The 23,932-nt window shown below is 38.8% G+C and overlaps 1 protein-coding gene across 1 annotated transcript; it reads left to right on the forward strand.

The window, feature by feature from the left end:
• Positions 1 to 15,789: 15,789 nt before the first annotated feature.
• On the forward strand, positions 15,790 to 20,971 carry LOC126619247 (auxin transporter-like protein 2). Its single transcript, XM_050287558.1, has 9 exons — positions 15,790 to 16,512; positions 16,737 to 16,947; positions 17,029 to 17,214; positions 17,294 to 17,406; positions 17,502 to 17,685; positions 17,957 to 18,054; positions 18,765 to 18,972; positions 19,167 to 19,424; positions 20,484 to 20,971. Exons 2-9 carry the CDS (start codon positions 16,777 to 16,779, stop codon positions 20,706 to 20,708), a joined length of 1,443 nt encoding a protein of 480 aa, XP_050143515.1. The 5' UTR covers positions 15,790 to 16,512; positions 16,737 to 16,776; the 3' UTR covers positions 20,709 to 20,971.
• The last annotated feature ends 2,961 nt before the right edge of the window (positions 20,972 to 23,932 follow it).

Genomic DNA, 23,932 nt, shown 5'->3' on the forward strand with positions numbered 1-23,932 from the left:
AAAGAAAAAGAAAAAGAAAATAACAAAGCAGAAAGTAAACAAAAGCAAAAACAGATAATATTAATAGGGTGTATAGTGGGGTGGTGCAGTCCACAACCATGATGATGATAGGCCAACAAGCCAGCTTGTTCGAATTCAGATCTTACAGCAGTTGCATGTGCATGGTCATGATGCTGCAGCAGATAATATTAAGGGGATGCATGGTGGGGTGGTGTAGTCCACAACCATGATGATGATGGGCCAACAAGCCAGCTCATTCAAATTCAGATTTGACAGCAGCTGTTACTCCCAGTCTCTCAAAAACCATCCAAGCCAACGAACGCTACCAACAGAAGCAACCCAGTACGTAGTAGGCGTAGTACCCATCAACGATCTGCAACTGTTGAAACCTTTATTTTTGAATGATGTAATTTATTTTTCATATCTTTCAGAGATATCTGTATAAACCCCATCAGAGGGTAATAAAAAAAATTTAAAAAAATTAAAAAAAAACGACAAAGCCCAAAATAAATGGGCTGGAATGTTGTATGAAGGCCGAAGGCCCTTGAGCCCAAAATAGCACCAACCAGGTGACCAAAAGTACACCCAGTACTACAAAAAATTATTCGGCATCCCGCCACTATTATCGCCAACCAGGTGATCAAAAGTACGCCCAGTACTCCAAATTATTTGGCAGCCAACCACTATTATCTCCAACCAGGTGATCAAAAGTACGCCCAGTACTCCAAATTATTCAGCAACCTGCCGCTATTATCACTAACCAAGTGATCAAAAGTACGCCCAGTACTCCAAATTATACATAAACATTCATGAGCATGACTCATGTTAATCATACATAAACATTCATGAGCATTACTCATATCAATCATACATAAACATTCATGAGCATCACTCATGTCAATATTCATGAGCATCACTCATGTCAACATCCATGAGCATCACTCATGTCAACATCCATGAGCATCACTCATGTCAATCAACATAAACATTCATGAGCATCACTCATGTCAATCAGCTTTAAAAGCTTCATTTACAGAGCTCTAGCTTCAAAAGCTTCATTTACAAAAGCTCTAGCTTCAAAAGCTTCATTTACAGAGCTTCAGCTTCAAAGCTTCACCTGTAAAGCTTCACCTACAAAGCTTCAGTGCAGGGTATACAAATACCACATCCGAACAACCGTCACTTCGGCCCATACATGGATTTAATTTGAAGTCTCCAGCCAACAGACTCTATTGACCGAAGACTTGGGGGACTACATTATGTACCATATATTGGGCCTCAACTGAGCCTTATGAAAAATACTTGGGGGACTTAGCCTGTTATTTATGTATTGAGGAGCGAGCCCTTATTCTATAAAAGAGATTCTCTCACTTTCATTAGAAAACACCCATTTCTTATGTATTGAAGAGCTAGCCCTTATCCTATAAAAGAGACTCCTTCACCATCATTAGAGAGCATCAACTCTAGCCCATCGTTTATGTATTAAGGAGCGAGCCCTTATTCTATAAAAGGAACTCCCTCACTTTCATTAGAAAGCACCGCCGCCAACTGAGCAACCGCCTCGCCGCCAGCATCACTCCTAACCCATCACTTATGTATTGAGGAGCGAGCCCTTATCCTATAAAATGGACTCCCTCACCATCATTAGAAAGCATCAACTATAGCCCAATGTTTATGTATTGATGAGCGAGCCCTTATTCTATAAAAGGGACTCCCTCACTTTCATTAGAGAGCATCACCGCCAGTTGAGCAACCTTCTCGTTGCGAGCATCACTCCTAACCCATCACTTATGTATTGAGGAGCGATCCCTTATTCTATAAAAGGGACTCCCTCACCTTCAAACACCACAAACTGAGCCAACCAAGGCAACATAAGCCACAAGCCGAGCAGCCTCGTAACATGTGCTACTTCTAGTTGAGCATCATTTCAGATTGAGCACCGCCGCATATGAAGTATCAGTTTTAGACGACATCTAGTTACTTCGGTCCACACATGGACTAAAGTTCAAGTCTCAAGCCAAAAGAATCTCTTGACTGAAGACTTGGGGGACTACTGTTTATACCATACTTAGGGCTTCCGTATTTAGACCTCGTATAAATACTCGGAGGACTTAAATGTAATTATGTAATAAAAGAATGGGCAAATATGTAATAAGTGAGGAGCCCTTATTCTATAAAATGACCCATTACCCTCACAATTAGGATAGACTAATTCCTAGGCCATCTCACCCCCTCTCAAAGCCTCACTCTCATTACAGAGGCTCTCACATTCTCTCCTTCACCTCTCAGATAAATACAATATCAGTGTGGACGTAGCCCAAACCTTGGGGTGAACCAAGATACATCTTGTGTTATTTACATTTCATGCAGATTCACGATCGGATTTACGTTGTTCCAAGACCCTTCCGGTTTTGTGCATCAACAAACCCATTTTAAAAGAACGAATTTTTTACCCACAAGGTAATGTTCCCATTAGCGTAAGGTGTGAACAACGGCATAGAATTCCTGAGCGTTTATGTACTCCATTTTTTATAGGCGTCATAAAGCTTTTCACTCAAAAAAGCTACGGGCCGTTTGTCTTCAAAAAGGACATCACCAATTCCCACTCCACTGGCATCATACTCGACTTAAAAAACTTCATCAAAATTAGGTAAGGCTAGAATTGGAGCAGTTCTGAGCTTCTCTTTGATCAGTGCAAAACTCTTCTCTTGGGCCTTCTCCCAATGAAACTTTCATTTCTTCAAACACTCGATCATCGGGACTACCATGGTACTAAAATTGCACATAAAACGCCGATAAAACATTGCTAGACCATAGAAACTGCGCAGTTTGGAGACATTTTTGGGAACTGGCCCGTCACGTATTGCTTTTACTTTTTCTTCGTCAACATGAATTACTTCGAAACTCACAACATAGCCAAGAAATATCAACTTGGAAGTGAGAAAACTACACTTCTTCAGATTAATAAAAAGATTGTTGTTCTGCAATACTTCCAACACCATAATCAAATGCTCCAAATGCTCCAAATGCTCAAAGTAAACAACAACAAAAGAACCGATAAAAGATCATACCACCTGATTCATGAGTCGCATAAAAGTGTTGGGTGCATCTGATAGTCCAAAAGACATAACTAGCCATTCATACAATCCATCCTTGCTTTTGAATGTCGTTTTCCATTCATCCCTTGGTTTAATTCTAATCTAATGGTACCCGCTTTGTAAATCTAGTTTGGAGAATCTCATTGCACCATAGAACTCATCTAGCATGTCGTCCAAACAAGGAATAGGGAAACGGTACTTGATCGTGATCTTGTTGATGGCCCTACTATTAATGCACATCCTCCACTACTTGTCTTTCTTTGGGATAAGAGCATAGGAAAAGCGCAAAGACTAAAACTTTCTCGAATAAATCCTTTATGGAGTAGCTTTTCAATTTTCTCAAGCAGGATCTCATTCTCTTTTGGGCTCATCATGTAATGTGGTAAATTAGGCAAATTGGCCCCAAGGATTAAGTCAATTTGATGTTGGATGTTCCACATAGGTGGTAATTCATTAGGAATCAAAACCCTATAGTATTTTCTGCACTTGTGCAGGAATCGATTGAGCCTTAAAAATAGGTTCAGGTGCTAGTAAACCTCATAACAACCACGCAAATTTGCTTGGTTTCCTTGACTTCTGCTGCTACTGCCTGCTCAGTATTGATTAAAGTAATCAATTTCAATCTGGCACTTTTAGTTTCTACAACCGAAGACTGGCCGTTAGGAGACATAGTAATCAAATGTGTTCCCCATGTAAATTTGTAAACATTTTCTCTACCTCGATGCATGACGTCTCTATCCCATATCCACGGCATGCCTAGTAACACATGAGTGACATCCATGTCTACAACATCACAAATTACTTCATCCTTGTAGTATTTTATGATTGATATGAGAACTTTACAAGTTTCTGTCACCTTCTCACTCGGTCCCTTCTTAATCCAACCCACAAGATATAGGTGAGGATGTTTCTCAATTGTTAACTGAAAGTGAAATTCTCTCAACTGCCGCCATCTAACACCAATTGGCAAACTTTATCATTAACCGTGCACTTGGATCGAAAAATCTTGTGTCTCTGAATGTTTTCATTAGGTTTTGAGTATAGGACCCATTAAAGTACTAGGGCAAGTTCATCACCTTCCTCCTTATAATCTTCTTCGATCACACCCCTTTCTACCATCTCTGGCTCTTCTTCCACTAGGGTTACTGTCTTGTGTCCCTTGTAAACAACGGTGGCATGCTCAAAGCTGCCACACTTGTAGCACTTTTCTCCTCGAAACTTGGTATATGGGTTGTTTATATTATTCGGTCCACGAGAAGAATTCTGAAAATGGTTGGAGCTTCGAGGGATGGTTTCTGTTGAATTTTCCGGTGCTTTGGTCTATTGCTCCCATTCCCTGGCCTTGTTCGAACTGTTTGCATTGGCCGAATCTCACCAATTCTTTCTGTACCCAGCGAACTGATTACTCTTTTTTTTTCCAACAACTCAATGCTAACAGCTAACTCTTCAACTTCTGCAGGGGTGGTCATACGTTGCAAGCTTATGCAATCGCGTATATTGGCCTTCAATCCATAAAGATACCGCGCTGTTTGTTGCGTCAAAAACTCAGTTAGCTGATTCGTTGCAGCAAGATTGAAGAATTCTTGAGAATACTCTTGAACAGAGCAAGTTCCTTGCACACATCCATGGTACTTTTCAACCAAAACGTGCTCATAGTTGCGAGGCAGAAAATGGTTCAGCAACATGGATTGCATTTTATGCCGTGACTGTACATGTCGCTTCCCTTGCGAACATGGGTGGCTTGCTGCTCATCCCACCACACATCAGCACTTCCTTTTAACTTCCAAGCCAGAACCTGCACCTGTCGTGCTTCTGTAATTTTTGCATAAGAAAAGAACTTATCACACTTAGACAACCAATCCAGAAAGTCTTCGATGGATGTCATCCCATTGAAAGTTGAGATCTCAATTTTCTTTGTTTCCTCTCTGATATTTCCGAGTTGATCCACAATTTATTCGTTTTCTAAACTAGAATTAACTTCATTAGGAGGACGAGGCCTTCCTATTGCCCATTCACCACCAGCCACGAGTTGTCGATCATTATTGTTTTCTCATATTGTCCCTGTCGTTATGCATAGCGAGGTTAGCAATCATCTGTCGTATTGCTAGAATTTCATCCATACCTTCTTGCATACGTCCCTCCATGGTAACAAGTTCCCGACTCACGTTTGCAAAACTTGTAAGGTTAACTCTGCCATGATCATCCGCCATCGATCGGATTAAACCCATGCTCGAATGCCACTTGACACAACGGAAGTTACAAGAAAAGGTATCACGAACGATCACCGGTAGATAGAATCTGGAGCACCAGAAGTTTGAGAGAATTAATCTTGATTTTTATTCAAAGGGGAATCAAAAACCCTTAACAATACGCCAAGAATGTGTATTTATAGTCTACAATAAAACAAACCCTAGAAGGGCTAAAAAGGGAAACAAAAATATAAAATAAAAAACTATCAAACTTGGTTGCTGTTATGCTCTTGGGTTTGTGGCACTCCAATTGTTTGTTTAACTTTTCCGCTAACTGCTCTACATCACTTATCTCATGCCCCATCCACATTAACCTTGATCCTGCCAGAAGGAGGGCACGACCACCTAAGTGTGGTAGACTAATTGTTAGATCGTGATGCACTGGTTGTAACTTTTCGAAAATCATGCCACCAATCCATCGCATGACCAACAACACTAGATGGGTTTGGGTTAAGATCTTTTCCTTAGCACTTCGCATTTCTAGTTGTCCAAATAGCCCAACATAGTATAAAAACACATTCAAAGTCAGATGGCTTAAGTTCCAGAGCCATTTGCAATGCCCATTCCTTCAACGAACATTCTTTCCAATGAGTTGTCTCAACCCCAGGGGAGAAGCCATCCAAATATATCACAATAGCCCCAACCAGATTCATATTTGCAATAAGGGCAGAGAAACCCTCTGCATAAAGCAAAACAAGTAAGGGGAAATGGGATCTCCCTACCGTAAACCTCTAGACGAGATTACATAGCATCATGGTGAACCGTTGATCGGAAACGAGTATGATGCAGAGGAGACACACATCATTATCAAATTTACCCATATTTAATTGAAACCTAATTTAACCATAACCTTATCCAAATAACTTCATTCAATCATATGCGAAAGAACCCACAAAACCCAGTTACTGTTGGGTCCTCAACCTCCAGCACCAAACTGATTTTAGCCCCCAACATACGAGCATTCTTAATAGTACAATTATTCCTCAAGATTCCATGAACTTGAACCCAAAAAATGGCATGATTCCCACTAATTTCATCTAGCGATTGATAAAGAGGCCATAATTTAACAGTAAAGGGTGCACCTTTGATAAACCAGGGATTACCATCCAAGATTATTCTAGCCACTTTCTCATCCCCCACCTGAATAAAGTATACATTCAGTTTGGCTCTAGAAACCTTGATGTTACCCATTTTCCATCATAGATTTCTAAGCACATCCTTCACTATCAGTTGGGATGGCTCCACATCAGTGATGATTAGACCCACCGGATGAATTGATTATGCAATTCTCTCTTCAAGATCTAGACTATCCTTAAAGGTTACTAAGAGATAGTCCATATATTCCTCATCGATAGGGATATCTGAAGAATCCATTCTCCCAAGCCTGGAACTCAAACCTTAACCACAGAAAAATTGAAATTAAATCGTACATAAATTACACAAGGTCACAAATCTCGCAAAAAAAAAATGCACTCAAGGAACCATCTAAGGTCATTGACAACGGACACCTAATACAAGGGAGTCTTTCCTCAAAGCATATTTGTCCTTTGTTTTGTTGATTTCTCGGTCGAAGACTCAGGCGTGTGAAAGAGATACATTTGTTTGTGAGTCACCAAAAGGTAGGGGGATGCAAGATAAGGACATCCATCCTAGTACTACTCTCGCCCAAACTCGCTTAACTTCGAAGTTCTGATGGGATCTGGTGCATGTGAGTTGGACTTCCACCCCTCTCAATTGCCAATTGGGTGATTGAATCCCCCAATACCCTCAACTACTCTCTACCCCAAGCCTAATTAGTTAGGCTACAGTGAAAGAAAGTAGAGCCTAATTGCTTAATCGAGCCACAATTGCCTAACCCAGTGCCTGAGACCATATGACATCAGGGTGACGTCATTATGTGTAGCCTCATTCTCTCTCATTCAGTCCCCCAAAAATGAAATTGGAGTGCAATGTGGTATGAACTCCAGAATCCGCAGTGCAATGCGGTGTTTTGTATGACGGTGACAATGGAATCAGACGACCGAGAGTTGAGGCCATCGGATTAGGGCCTCTTGTACCAAGTCCCGTTACAAGCGAGTGCAAAGTCGTTGACGGAAGAAAAGTAGTTCTTCGTCAAAGGGGGAGGAGAAGGAGGAGATAATTTGCCACAGCTGGTGACGTAGGTCTGCCTAAGCCAAAGGCAATGAATTCGAGTGATGCGTCATGGTGGAAGGGCATGGTGGCCGTTTGTTTACAGGTGTCACTCTGTTTGAGCTCCTGCTTGATACGTCAAGATAAAGGGGTTTCAAGAGAGAGAGGAAGACAGAGGGAACATAGAAAACTAAAGACGGAGGAAAAGAGGGAGAAAAAAGAGGGAAAGAGAAGGGAGTTTCCAAAAGAAAAAAAGAAAAAAGACATTTTAATTTATAAAAATAATTTTATTTTTAAAAAAATAATTTTTTAATATGAATTGCCCGGGCCATTCATTTCAAGAAGTGGAGATGCTCTCAGACAATTACTATTCACAAAAGATAGTAATTGCCTTTTCTCAATTGACAGAACAATTATTATCTTGATGAGGTAAACTTGCTATTATAGGATCACTTTGATAATTGTTCGCATGGTTTCTCCTCTGCCTTCGACAAGATTCTTACTGCAAATCTCCAATGTAAGTTGGTGGCCAATACTTGAACAGAGTTTTTTTCTCGAGAGCACAGAAAATCCGCATGTATAATTGTTTTTTATAAGATAACATTTTTTTTTTTAGCTTCCGATATTTAGGCAGATATTGTATATGCTATAAATAAATGAATTAGCATAGAAAAAAAATTCATTTATATTATAACAGATAAATTCGATGACGAGACTTAGAAAAACATATCTTGTTAGATAACAGTGAATATCATAGAAACCCAAATCGGGGACCGCATGTGAGGGGGGCAACAGTGGAAGATGCTTGTTGGGGTCGGGACACCACAAATCGCGGGCCCCATGTGAAGGGCAACAATTGAACATGGTCCGAATTTTGATAATTTGATCCCCCATGAGGTTGAGTGGCGTCAAAATCCATTCGCTAATCATTACTTCACCCACTAACCCTCAAAGTTAAAATTACAAAAAAGTGAAATTCTTACATTAATTAACCAACTCATGAGCTTGATTTGACAAGTATACACGCCTCTCTCTCTTGTACGTTGGAAACACCTCACCATGTCACACTTGAAAACAAATATTCAAATAGTCAAATGCTTAAGTACATAATTAGTTGTCTAATGGATAAATCGTAGTAAAGACCATGAATTAGACTACGAGTTTAGTTTTCGTCCATCAAATGATTAAGTACATAATTAGTTGGCTAATGGCTAAATTGTACTAAAGGTCCCTAAACTATACCACGAGTTTGATTTTTCGTCCATAAACTCTATTAATAGTTTCTCTCGTCCTCAAATTATGTCATTTGTTGCTCTAGTAGTCATTTTTATTAACTCCATCAATTTTTTCGTTAAGTTGAGGGTTAGAATAGAAATTTCATAAATAAAAATTGAAATTTTCAAAAGAAAGACTTGGCTCCTTAAGGACTAAGGAGAAACCCCTCCTTAAAATATCTCGTGCCTTATTCATAGAACTTAGTGCTTATGATCGAAACTTCTTAAGGATCGACTAAACGATCTTAGTTTTAATTGATATTTTGTATAGGCGATTTTTATATAATGATTTATAATATGAACAGCTCCAATCATGACGAAATTATGTGAGTAGGCCACGAAGTATTTCGAGGAGGAACTCCCTTTTAACCTTAAGGAACGCTCTTCTCTTTTTAAATAAATTAATTTTTTTATATGAAAATACTATTATACTTTTAAATTTGACGAAAAAAAGGCAGGACAAAGGACCACTCATGCAATATAGAGTTAAGTTGGAGGATGGGAGAAACTAATATGAGAGTTCAAAGACAAAAACTAAACATGCGGTAAAGTTTAGGGGCCTTTGCTGCTACGCACCTAATTAGTTTTGTTTTGCGATACCTGTAATATCTATTTTGTTTAAACTTTAAGGAGAATTCATGCTCAACTTATACATATGTGAGGACGATAGTAAGTTCAATATCAGGTTGTGCTTTGTTGTGGGTAAATTAATGACAATTTATAAAAATATATTGGTGATATCTTATAGTTTTTTTTATCTTATAAATGGGTAAATTACACTTTACCACCTCGAGTTTGGGATCGATTTCAATTTCTTACAACATTTAAAAAACATTTCAATTTCATACCTCATGTACTATTTTATTTCAATATAATACATTCATTACATTTTTCATCCATTGATCCGTTAAGACCTAACGTGGCTGCCACATTTGTGTTGACGTGGCTGCCAAATTTGTGCCACATGGAAATTTTTTTTTTATTCATTTACAATATTATAATAATTTACCCTATTTATTTATATATTTATAAAATAAAATAAAAACCCCATCTTTTTCCCTGATCCCTTCCCCTTCCCTGCAACCCAAACACCCCATCCCTTACCTCCCCCGCAACCCAAATACCCCATCCCCTACCTCCCCCGTAACCCCCCACCCTATAACCCACCTGTCTCCTACCTCACCACCCCTACCCCCTTTCTCCCTCCCCAACCTTCATCTCCCTGCAAAGTCTAAAAATAAACACAAACATAAATCCCTAACCCACTTTACATTATATAGCATTGTAGGCAACAATGTCACAACATCCAAAACATACTCGCACGGGTTCAGATATGGGTTTAGGCTTGGCCTTAGAGGACCGGGGCACGAACAGGTTGGGTAGGGAAAGGGCGTGGCTGGGCGCATCGAGGTCTTTGAGGTTCATCATCGGCTACTCTATGGTTTCTATTTGTTTCGGTGAGTGGAACTGTGAGAGTGGAGGTTTTCGTGCACGGAATCGAGGGCGTTTGGGATTTGGGGGCGGTGTATGGTGTCGCCCTGGGGAGGGAGAATGAACTCAATGGAGTCAGAAGAGGAACTCAAGGTAGTCGAGGAGAGGCTTGGGGTCGGGGAAAGTGACGGAAAGGGAGACGTTAAGGTTTTGGTGGTGAAGGGAAGGGATGAAGGTCGGGGAGGTGAAGAGGGAGGAGAGGGAAAAGGTGGGGGGGGGGAGATGGGTTCTGGGTTGTTTTTTTTTTTTTAAATTTTAAATTAATTATTTTTAAATGAATAATTTTTTTTTTTGCCACGTGACACAATTTTGGTAGCCATGTCAACTCTTAATGGATCAATGGCTGGAAAATGTAACGGATGTATTATATTGAAATAAAATAGTACTTGAGGTATGAAATTGAAATGTTTTAAAGATGTCTTAAGAAATTGAAATTGACCCCAAACCCGAGGTGGTAAAGTGTAATTTACCCTTTATAAATTGATATTCTATTTTTGAGGGGAATTGTGTTAGGTCACAGGATGAGCCAATTGTAATAATTAAATATTGAACTTGACAATAGCGTGAGTAACATGTGAGATCAATAACTTATAAGTGAAGAAGAATATCGTTAAATTGTAATGTTAATGATAATATACCCAATATGATGTATGTCAATGTATATGTTGAGGTTTAGGCTGCAGGGGCATGGGTGGATGGAAATAAGGACCAGGTGGCTTTAGGACCACCCAGAGTCCATAAAATATACATGTGAAGGTCTTTCGAGAACCCTCTGATTGTTTGGTACATATCCCTTTTGTGCCTACTAAATGTTTGATGTAATGCATGCTAAGCATATCTCAATACTTTGCGTCGACATCATTCAACAAATTCTCTCTATATCAAATTCTCCCACGTTTAGTTTACCACATGTTTAGTGAGCAGTAGAATATATTTCAATTTCACAACACTACCACATGCTTAGTTTTCATTTTGATAGCATTCGATAAATTCTCTCTATATCAGTTTCTCCCATATGGTAAAGTGTTGAAACGAGATATCTTTTTTTTTTCTTTTTCGAAAGATAGAACTTTATTAAGATTAAATACAAATGGTTACATTTGCATCTTCTGCTAAAATATTAAACAGAAATTCTGGACCTAACTCATCCCAGCCAAATCTCCCGCCATGCTTAACAGCGTGCGCCGCCATTGAGATTGATTCGACATATGTCGATGTCTATTCACATGTGGATAACATGATTTTGGTGATGACAACAAGCCTAACAAATGTCAACAAAATGCAGCAGTGAATAAATTTTGTACGCTTTGTGCTCTATTTCTATTTGTATTAACACTAGAACCCCCAAAGATTCAAATTCAGAATCCGCAACTATGCATAAGGTAGTATGGAAATTAACAAAATGAATTATATAAGTGGGCACTAAAATATTAATCCGAGTGCGTATTGTGTATGGCCTCAAAGCGGGGCAAGAGATGAATCATGACCCGCACCCTCCCGACAAATCCCCGTTTCAACGGTTCCAGGTGGGGGACGTGTATGGGGTATGACTAACACTTTCAAACTTTCTCCATTTTACATGGATTTTCAGTCCCTCCATGGACACAAAACTATGCAGGTATAGTGGTGGTGCCTTTGGGGCTCCACCGCCACCAACACTGCCACTTTTGTTGCGGCCGCCACCATCGTTTTGGGTTGCTTTGTTTCGGCACCCTTTGTTCATATTATCTTCTCTTTTTCTTTTTTCCTTTTTGACTTGTGATTAGCTCAAAGGAATAGTTAAGAATGTAAGGCCAAATGAAAAAAAGTAATTAAGAATGATTACTTGGGACATAAAACATGCAAAAGCAAATAGTTTTTCATATATACGCTTGCTATTGTCAACTTGTGGACAACTTAATCCTTTTTTGTTTTGGAAATTAGTTGTTAAAATATTGCTAATCATCATTTCCTGCCCCAATTTTTCATGGATGCAATTTTTGTAAGTATTTTTTCTGTGTTACTGTTTTTGTTTTATTTGAAGGGTCTATCGTAATTTAAATTCTTCTAGCATTGACCATTTGGATTTACTCCTCCAAGGATTTGTTGCATGATGGTGCTAACCCTACCTTATGGAAACAGTCCAATGCTAATTTCATAAATTTGTTTATATAATTCTGACTTGTCGGCAAAAAATTTATCCACTAATCAAGGTTCTAAAAGAGTTAAGTGGCGGTCTGGGGCCTAGCACTTAGGCGGCGGTGGGCTGGAGCCTAGCGCTTAGGCGGCGGTGGGCTGGAGCCTAGAGTCTAAACAGCTAGCAAGGCTTAGGCAGATGGCTAGGCAGGCTAGACGGACTAGGTGGATAAGCAGATGTAAGTACATTTATTATATATTATATAAATAAGTGTCTTCTCATACTTAAAAAATAAATAATTGCATTGGGATACACAAATTACAAAATAGAATTACATATAGATTATAAAGTATTAGAACATAATGAAAACATGGGAAACATGCATGTAATGTGTGTTAATCTAAGTTTTCAACAAGTCTATTATAATTTATTGAAAAAAAATAAAATGCAAAATGAAAGTAATTTATTTTCTGTTTAAGAGGGTTGCGATTTAGACGGGTGCCTAAACATGTCTCGGTGTGCTAGATGGGTACTTAAGCAGATCTAAGCGCTCTTTCTTAATTTTTCAAATGTCTAAAAATTAATATTGTAGGGGTGTTCAAAGGAGAATTAGATATAAATGATAGTATTGAGTTACTTTTGACCTAACTTTTTTTTCAAGAAGACTGAAAAAAGAAATCGTGATTAACGTGAAGAATAATGAACATATGACTCGAAAGATTTTTCTATTTAGTAATACAAAATATTAATATTACGACGAATGAGATCTAAGGAGAAAGATTGTAGCATAAAATTTGAGATGTAACAAGTAGATCGGCTGGGAAGGAATAAAAGCATGTCCAAAATATACAAGAACCCAAGATTTCACAGGTGAATATAATCCTATATTTATACACATATACATATATATATATACACACACACACATACATATAATATGATTATATCTAATCAATCATGAAATTCAATAAAGTAGAATCATAAGATGGAAAACGGGGTTAGTGATGAGGTGGGACCAAGTAGCTATAGTGGGCCGCTCTCAGCCGTCCGATCAAAAGGCACAGGTGATATGTTTCGATCATGAGCCGGCGGGAGGTGTGGTTTGCAGTTCTTCACTTCATGCGCGCGTGTTTCCTTTAAAAGCATGCGGGAAGCCGATCGAGTGAGTCGACTTGGTCCTCAAGACTTGCGTGCGATACGGCAGCGTTTTGCAGAGTAAAAGAAAAGCAAAAATCATAATTCAATGGGCCTCCATTTTATCACTGGTTGGATAGATTGGGCGGCCCATGGTAAATAAAAAATTCCTTCTCGCGATCATTCTCGGAGACGATTTATTGCTCAGTATCACTCGCGTATGTGGAGAGTGAAGCTCACGCTCCCTTGATTGAAGATTTGGGCCGACAATGTGGGGTAGAAGAGTGAGAGTGGGACTGTCGGAGGAAAAGAGCACCGAGAAATACAATTTCCAAACCGGAAAAATTAAAGTGAAAAATTCATGAAAAATTGTACAGATTAAATATCAGCATTTTATGATTCGTTTATTTATTAAATAAGTGATAAGGACTAAAGGATGTGAGGATGAGAAGAAGAGTCATGAAAGTGAAAATAAAAAGGTAGCTAAAATTCTTCTTTGTAGTTTGTTATTTGACAGCTTTATCAATGAACTATTTAAAGAGTTATTATCGGCAGAAAGTCATTCTAGTGTTATTTTTCTATTTTAGTGTGCCAATAACACATCATTTTATATACATTTTGTTTTATTTTATCAATTATTTGAAGTGGTACTATTTGCATCCTAGAAATGTAATTATTTATGCGATAATCCTCCAATGCTTCAAGAAGATATCGATAGATTGGAAGGTGAAATTACGGATATCAGAATTCGAAATAGTCTGTTTTCCATTGGAGCTACTAAAGCCCCTGGTCTTGATGGGTATCCAAGACTATAAGTTGCTGATATCCAAAGCCAATCCTTGGTAGAACGGATCCAAGAAGAGTTGCTGCTTAGAAAGCTCACACTCTCACTAGCAGGGTGAACTAATTTGGTTCAAGCTGTTACTTCTTCTCTTTCGGGAAATGCTATGCAAACTGTCAAGTTTCCAGTTGCTTCCACATGTGATCAACTTGATCAGCTTAATAGAAATATGCGTAGTATGAACTCTGTCTTGCTTGCTAAGAATTCTTGGAGGGTGATTCAACAGGATGATAGACTTTGGGTGCATACGTTATGTGATAAATATCTAGCATGAGGGAATAAACATTTGTTTCATATTGCTTTGTGGAAGTGCGCTTCGAGTACTTAGAAAGGCTTCATTGATGTTGCTCCGTCGTTGAAAAAATGTTTGCTTTCGCGTATTGGATCTATGAGAATATTAAATTTTGGACTGACCATTGGTCAAATTGTAGGTCTCTTCTAAAATTTTATCTTCCACTACTGTTGCCAACTATGCTTACGTCGTCTGTGGCTGGTTTTTGCTATGGTGAGAATTGGGATGCATCAAGTTTGCTCCATTTCCTTCCCAAAATAATTGTGTATAAAACTGTCAATATTCTTGTGGATAGTATTGGTGGCTCATCAGACAAGTGTATATAAGATAAACTAGCGATGATAACTTTACCGTGAAGTTTGCCTATGTGTTGGACCTAAGCGCTAATATGAATACCAAGTGACGATGAAGCTTTATCTGGGAGTTGCATTTTTCTCCTAAAGTGCTCTCTTTTCTTTGGCTTATGTTGCTAGACAAATTATTGACCATGCTCAACGAGATAGATGAGGTTGCCTACAGATTCTTCATGTGGTGAATGTGATGGTTGCTATTTTGAATCAATTATTCACATCCTTATAGTTTGCTCATTTGCTGCTAAAGTTTGGAGAGGTTTCCCTGTTCTTGGTCAATTTTTGATTGGTGCATGTACTACTAATTGGTTCCAAAACAATATCTCTTCCAAAATTTTAGTCTTCGATAGTTTGGAATGGAGACTTATTTTTTGAATCACTTGCTCGTTTTTGTAGCACTAGCGAAACAAAAGTATTTTTGAACAGGATATTGCTCTCCAAAATGATCCAAAATCTGTTATTGTTACCTACCTGAAAGATTGGTTTCGGAACAAGATGGTTTCCTCCATAAAGCCCCTGCGAACACATGCTTTTCTTCATTAGGAACATTTTTTTTGTCGTCAGTTACTAGTTGCATATATAATTTGGATGTCGTGATCTCGTGATATTCTTATGTGATCTTTCATTTCCTTTCGGGTTTTTGTCCCATTGTCAAAAAAAGAAAAAAAAAAGAAAAGGAATTGCAATAAGTGAAAGTAGACCGAGTTTAATTTTTTTATTTTTTATTTTGTATTATTTTTGGTATGAAAGTGATTAGAATATCTCAGCCGTTGAAGCGGTTCTCCAGGAGGCTATAAAAGGGAAGGTGCATTGTTTAATGGAGTCCCTCAGTCCTCTCTGATCGGATCAACGTCTCACTCGCTTCATCGCTTTGATCTCCAAATTCTCTGTCACCCCAAGAATCGAATCGTTATTGGAATACAGGGAATTGGGGAGCTTCGTCTCTTTCACCCCTCCCCTTTCACACACTTTCTCTCTCCTCTTCCTTCTCCATCTGTTTCTCTCTCTAAATCCAAAGGAGAAAGAAAAAAGAGGAATTCCAAAGCAAAATATATATTTATTGCTTAGTTTATATGCATTTACTAGAATAAGAGCGAAAAGGGTCTTTTCTTCTTCAACCTCTGCCAGCACCTCTGAAGCACTTTCTCCATAAGTGATTGTGATTTTTTTTGCTTTTTTCCTGCTTTTGAGGGCTCCTCGCCGTCTTCGTGTTCGGCCCTCTGACCAAATTGGTGGCGCATTAAAGTCTGGCTTTCTTCACAAGTTACACAGCAGCAGCAGCAGCAGCTACCTAGAGAGAGAGAGAGAGAGAGAGAGAAACAGAGAGTAAGAGAGAGATCTTTAGCTGCAGATTTTGTTGTTAAATCATTTCAAAAGCATTTAAGGCCACTCAATCTCTCTGCCAATTCTTTGAATGGAGAATTCTTAAAAAACCAGACTCCCTCATCAACTTGCATATAAATTACAAATCCCTCTCTATTTCCACTGCCTAAAAGAGCAGAGTCATAGATCGAGAGAAAGTGACATTTCAAGCAAGGTATGGGACTTTAACCAAAATTTTGTAATCCGGGTTTTCTTTTTTGTACTTGAATTCTGTGAAAGGTCCAATCTTTTTTAAATTTTGGAAGGAATTTACTTCTGGGTTTTTGGATCTGGGGTTCTTATTGGCTTTCGTTTTCTGGGGGTGCGTTTTGATTTAGTATTTTATTTTCTTTTGAACTTTTTTGTTTGTCTTATTTGCTGTCCTTATGTATGTTTCAGATCTACCAGGATTTAGTTCAGACGTTGCGTTTCGAGAACAATGTTGGCTCAGAAGCAAGCAGAGGAAGCAATAGTCTCCAATGACCATGAAGGAAAAGAAGAACATCTCCAAGAAAACGATGAGGAAAACACCTCCATGTTTAATGTTAAGAACTTCCTCTGGCATGGCGGCTCTGTCTGGGACGCCTGGTTCAGCTGCGCTTCCAATCAAGTAAACCCATGTCCAAAAAAGTACTTTCTCGATTTGTTGTTTCACAAAGTTTCTGATTCTAACAACTTCTGGCTTTTGCAGGTGGCACAAGTGCTTTTGACACTGCCCTACTCGTTCTCTCAGCTGGGGTTACTATCCGGAATCTTACTGCAAATTTTCTACGGAATCGTCGGAAGTTGGACGGCTTATCTTATCAGTGTGCTCTACATGGAGTACAGAAGCCGGAAGGAGAAAGAGAACGTTAACTTCAAGAACCACGTCATCCAGGTTTGTCGTGGTATCCACTAAAGCGAAAGTGTGCGAGATAAAATGAACCAAATTTAAAATTCCATGTTTTTTGTTGCAGTGGTTTGAAGTTCTTGATGGGTTACTTGGCCCTTACTGGAAAGCCTTGGGGCTTGCTTTCAACTGCACTTTCCTCCTCTTTGGATCTGTCATCCAGCTTATTGCTTGTGCCAGGTGATTATTTTTACTTCTCTATATTTTTTACTGTCAAATCCTGCAAATCTCACCTGGGTTTCGTCTGATTTTTACTGTTTTTTGACTGGGAGCAGTAACATATATTACATCAATGACAATTTGGACAAGAGGACCTGGACCTACATCTTCGGAGCTTGCTGTGCCACCACAGTTTTTATACCTTCTTTCCATAACTATCGGATTTGGTCTTTTCTCGGACTTGGAATGACCACTTACACAGCCTGGTATTTGACCATTGCAGCTGCTGTTCATGGCCAGGTAATAAATCGCTGGCCTAAACTTACGACATCTGTGATGGCACGTTAGTGGTAAAACATATCACGCACTACTAGCATATTACGAATTATCATGTGTATAATTAATGATTGATTCGAGATATAGTTTGAGATGTTCGAACAACGGTATCTCAAACAAATGTCTTAGAACAGTCACTATTATTTCCAACTTTACAAAATGCTTTATTTCTCTTTACGTTTTTGGTAAAAATAAAAGGGAAAGTTATATGCTTTTTCGTGAAATTGCTGTGCAGGATGAAGGTGTGACACACACAGCTCCAACAAAGCTAGTGCTGTATTTCACCGGAGCCACCAACATACTATACACGTTCGGTGGGCATGCTGTTACTGTGTAAGCTTTTTCCTCCTATTTTTTTATCCTTCCCTCCTACTGTTTCACTTGTTTCTACACGGCTTCTCTCTGCAGCTTTTGCCGGCATCTCGGTTTTCGAGATCCACAGACAAAATCATCCTATCTAATCTTTTGGTTTGCTATTGGATAAACAACTTTTTTATTTACCCCCCCCCCCCCCCGCCCCCCACCCCACCCCACCCCACCCCACCCCAACCCAAATCCCCATTTTCTCTAGGAAAATTGCGACCGAAATTAATTGGTCCCTACCTACTTTACCAATAGAGAATCCATGCTCCATTGTTCAACAAGGTGTTTTAAACGGTTGTAATTAACGGAAAGGGATATTCGAATTTGAGTACTCTAAACTGTCTAATTAAAGAAAATGAAAATTCGAACTTAAGGGCAACTAACTGGTCGATCACGCTGTTCTACTAGCTCAAGTGACCAATCATGTTTCAAAGTTTTTGGTTATTTGTCATATAGTATTATTTAGTTGCATAACAGCTATAGAAAGATGTGACCTTGGGGGGGGCCTTTGGTCAATTTTCTTGGTTTTTATTTTTTAAAATTATGTTCACCTATGTGCATGTTGACCTTTTAATATTAATAAAATTAGAGTAAAAGTATTAGTGAAATCTGAATCCTTTTTAATGTGAAGGGAATCTGATCAGTGAATTGTGGGGGGATTTTTACTTTTATTTTTGCAGGGAAATTATGCATGCCATGTGGAAGCCACAGAAATTCAAGTACATTTACTTGTATGCCACATTGTACGTTTTCACACTAACAATTCCTTCTGCTACCTCTGTCTACTGGGCTTTTGGTGACGAGCTTCTCAACCACTCCAACGCTTTCTCTCTCCTCCCCAAGAACGGCTGGCGCGACGCCGCCGTCATACTCATGCTCATCCACCAGGTTCGACCTCAATCATTCCATACACTAATTCTTCAAAGAAAATGATTTCCGCACATGCATGTTTGTTACAATCCTTTGGTTTCAATTCAAAGGCCAGAAAAAGGCGTGTGCGGGGATATAAAAAAGGTGCACGGAAATAACTTGCCTTGCATTGAGCTGACATTATTTTATTTGGGGGGTTAACTCTTTTGCAGTTTATAACATTTGGGTTTGCATGTACACCATTGTACTTTGTGTGGGAGAAGGTGATTGGCATGCATGACACAAAGAGCATTTGCTTGAGGGCACTTGCTAGGCTTCCGGTTGTGATCCCAATTTGGTTCTTGGCTATAATCTTCCCCTTCTTTGGGCCCATCAACTCTGCCGTTGGGGCTCTCTTGGTTAGCTTCACTGTCTATATCATCCCATCTCTAGCTCATATGCTCACCTACAGAAAAGCCTCTGCCAGACAGGTAAATATATCCTCCTAATGGCAACTCCAATTGGTCATGTCACGTTATGTTACTGTCACAGACAAGTTCGGATTCCGTTGAACTTGTAACCCTTGGTTATCATGTAAGGTCACCTAGTCGTACCATCACGCGCGAGTGATTAGGTTCTCTGTCTAGTGGCAACACTTGTAGTTACCTCCAGTGAGTTGATGACATATCGTGATTGATCATGTCACAGTAAACCTAGGTTATAATGTCACTGTTATGTAGTGCTACTATCACAAGGCGAATAATTAAGTGGTTTGTCTAGTGGCGACTAGTAGTTATCTTGATTGAGAGGGGGTATATTAGTCATTGTAGTTTTGAGTGGGCACCTCCACCAGGACACACGATGGGGATACCCACATTTCAGTAGTTGCAGTGGGGATGAGAGGGGCAGCAAGTGTACAAAGATCATTTAATACTTGGATTTGGAAATGTTAGGAGAAGAATTGAGATAGGTGGGCGGTCCCTTTCGTTTAGTTATATGCTACAGTTGGGAGAGTTGTACCTCTGCCTTCCGATGAGCTGTTTGATTGATTAGGTCTTTTTTTCTTGAATTTGGATGGGGACGTCCGATTCAATTTGAGTATTCTGGATTGCTTGGTCTTTAGGCTCCGGACAATGAAATCCATAGTGGTTCTCTGTCCTCCTTTTCCTCTCCGTTAGGTCGGTTTGGTGCTGACTTTAGTCCAAGTGAAAAGACTTGAAAGAAAAATGAATCTAGTATTTACAGTATTATTTTCAAAGATTCTAAACTAAACCCAAAAATCCTTATTCGAAAGACTTATTCGTCTGAGATCTTTTACAGTATTATATAAAGTTGATTCTCATATATAATAATCTGGTCGTCTGAGTTTGATTCACGTAATTAACACTGTTTATGTAGTAATGTGAGTATGAGAGTTGTGAGAATCATATTCTATAAGAATCAAAAGTACGAGATCATACAACTTTTTAACCGTAAGAAGCCAAGCAGTGTTCTTTATTAAAAACCAAGGTTTATCGATTTGGGTTAATTTTTTTACTGTACTTTTGCAGAATGCTGCAGAGAAGCCACCTTTCTTTTTACGAAGCTGGACTGCCATGTACGTAATCAACTCCTTCATAGTGGTGTGGGTTCTGGTGATTGGGTTCGGGTTCGGTGGCTGGGCCAGCATGACCAACTTTGTGAGACAGGTCGACACATTTGGGCTGTTTGCCAAGTGCTATCAGTGCAAGCCTCCAAAACCGCCACTAGCAGCCGCAGCTCCTCCCCATCACTAAATCTTCACTTCCTCCAAAACCCTCCCTCTCACCAGTCAGAAAATTCTCGGTCTTCATATTTGTACCATACATGGGGAAGTAGTAATATTTCCCCCTACATGTCATGTGTGCTGGATTTTTCTTTTTATTATTTGTTTCTATATTTTTTTTGTTAAATTAGTTAAAAAATAGTGTGTTGAGTTGTGATGATTCCATTCCTATCAAAGCATCCGTTAATTAAATCAATATATATAAATATGTATGCTTTTAGGCATTTTCCTTGATCGGTTTGGGTTTTTCACCCCGATATCATCGACTGGATTAAGATTGTCAAAATTTAACCATGCAAATTTGATTGTTAAATTCATATACTGTTGCGTTATATAGATTCTTTAGTGGGATATTGTAAAATTTTGTTGTCCCTCATGGCTTTCAATTGCCATTATTACTAGCATGTTTCCAAAGTGCCTCATAAAACGGCAACGTTATGGGCCTTGTCTGGTTTTCGTTTCCACGTGGCTTGATGATCTAAAGAGCTGTATGTGGACATGTTTTAATGGCTCCCATTGACCTCAGATTCCGTTTTGGGAATGGAGCGTGGACCCGCCCCACTTTCACATGGGTTGCACGTGGACTCTCCTCTATCACGTGCCATTCTTTACTTCTTAGTATTTTATCCTTCATTTTACTTGTGAACATGGAATCATGCATGGTCGCTCTAAGAGACTCATGCTCGATTAACCTTCTTAGCGACTGAGAAGTTTACGTGTAAAGAGATGTCACGGTCGGTATTTCAATTTTGAAGTCAGTTATGCACTGTATTGTGATGTGTTTTACCGTTTCTATATAATATGTATGATCAGTTTCAAATACTATTACAATGACATATCATCTCGTTGCATGATAACGTCGTACGTCTGAATCTCCTCTTAATGAGCAAATATCAATTGAGATACATATAGCTGCAACATAGACCCTTTAGTAGCAACCTGGTCTTAACAAAGGAATGATCTTTATGTCCAGCTTGGTCATCCCATTAGAGAGGAATAAGGGAAAGGAAAGAGGAGAAGATAAAGGAAAGTAGAGAAAAAGAAATTTCAGAAATGGAGGTAGGGTATGTGAGGACTACAAAATACCAGGAGATTATTCTGAATAAAACTTTATGCTTCAACAAAGCACATTCCATCATATCCATACTTATGAAGAGTCTTATTCGTTCCCGCTCGATCGATAGCAATTTACTTGGAAAACAAGGCATCACAAATCAGAAATGCATCAAGGACCTAGGGCAAGTATGTGACTTATTTCAATGGCGTCCTATAAGAAGTTTTTGTGAAAGAAGTTATCCAAAGGAGGCAAATTTATATTGGATGGGTCAATAGTTTGAGCATGTGTTGAAATATCTCACATTGACTGTATCTATGAGAAGAGAAGGGTTTAAATAACCCAACTCTACTCCAACTAATACCAAAGCATTTTACGATAAAAACTCTGTAAAGATGGTTAATGTTTCTGCAAGATATTAAGACATAATAGTTCAAATTGTTGATTTAATTTGTGATTCCAGCTTACCACAAATTCTAGACAAGGTGTATCCAAAGCGATAAAATCATTATTTCTCAATACCATCTGAAAATTCTCTTTCAATGTGAAGTACCTTGTGCTCCCTATTGGCCTTGGGGCAAGGGCTCGAGACTCCTTAAAACGATGATATGGCCTATTGATATTTTTGTGGTTCTAGTGTTGAGGGGTTAGAGGCTAAGATTCTAACCTTTAAATGGATTTCACGTAGTCCCAAGACTTCGGTTCGGGCTAGTTTGACCTTGCTGTAAGGTTGTGAATGACAATGAATGATGTGTTGGATTACTTATGTTGTAGGCCACTTGTTTATTGAGTTGTTAACAACTTAAGTAATCTGATGATCCTAATGAAATAAGGATTATGGAGTCTTATCCTTTGCAATTGACCTAAAGAAATCTGATGGATTTCACTACAAAGATATAGTATCATGGTGGGACTTAAACACTTAAGTGATAGGGTTTGACTTTCACAACCAATAATAGGCTGGCTATGATTAAACTCTAATGATATAAATACTATGGTTAAGTCCCTGCTTCCATACGCTTAATCTCTCAGATACGCTAAACCCTATTCATATAGCAGAGAGATATTATTGAAGTACTGGAAGTAAAAGACAACCTAGAAATCTGTAATATCTTCCGTATTCCACAGATAAGTTTAATATAATTAGTTAATCTCTATTTTATATTAATTTGATTTATTCATGATCCTAATGTCTTATTGTTGTGATTTCAGAATATGTCTTACACTTGCATGTTACATAGGCTTCAATTTGGACTAGGCAAACTTGATTGGGTTAGAAGTTAATTTTTTCCAGTTGTGAGGAAAAATTATCAATTTGTTTAGGCCATAAGGCTCCCATTCGATATGCTGTTAGGGCACAATCAAATTGAACCTTTTGTTTGGATTTAACCTTAAATTTGGAACACAGATAAAACTTTGCATATCAAATTTGGTGTTTAGGTGGGCTGGGTTTATATTTCTGCATGAGTTCTTGTGTTTTCTTTTCACAATGCGAAATTTCTACTCAGCAGTATTGTTGGTTTTTGGTTTGTATTTGCTGCGCATCTGCTCATGGTTTACTTTCCATTCCTTGGGTAAATTATGTTGTATCCTTTTAAGTTTGGATGTAATTGCAACCCATACAATCATTAAAACATGACAATGTCAAAGACAAATTTGTATTTTAGTTGCATCAAACCGTTAATTTGACTATTAAGCAATGGTGTACAACTGCAGGTCCATATTTTTATTGATGTGACAGTCAAACTTCTCCACGTAAATTAAAAAACAAATTATAAATAAAAAATTGGACTTGCCCCTTCAATTACCTTCCCTGTCAACCAACCCCGCCCCATTTTCGTCGACCTCCCTCAGCTTCATCCACTCCCACCTCGACCTCGATCTCAACCTCCCCACCGTCCCAGTTTTGAAAGCTGGATTTTCAGAAAAGGGTAGAGATTTGAAGGTTTAACAAGTTGGTTATTACCTAGAGGCGTTGGGGTGTCGAAGAACACCGTGGAGGCCTGAAGTTATAAGCACACCAGCCCAATGTTTGGTTTTTAATAGCCCACGATTGGGGCCGTACTAGGGTTTTATTCGGCAGAGTATATATAAGGAGCTGCTGCCAATTTTGGTTTAAGCAGCAGAGAGAAAAATAGCAA

The sequence above is a fragment of the Malus sylvestris genome, chromosome 4 (genome assembly GCF_916048215.2).
Source record: "Malus sylvestris chromosome 4, drMalSylv7.2, whole genome shotgun sequence".
NCBI lineage: Eukaryota > Viridiplantae > Streptophyta > Magnoliopsida > Rosales > Rosaceae > Malus > Malus sylvestris.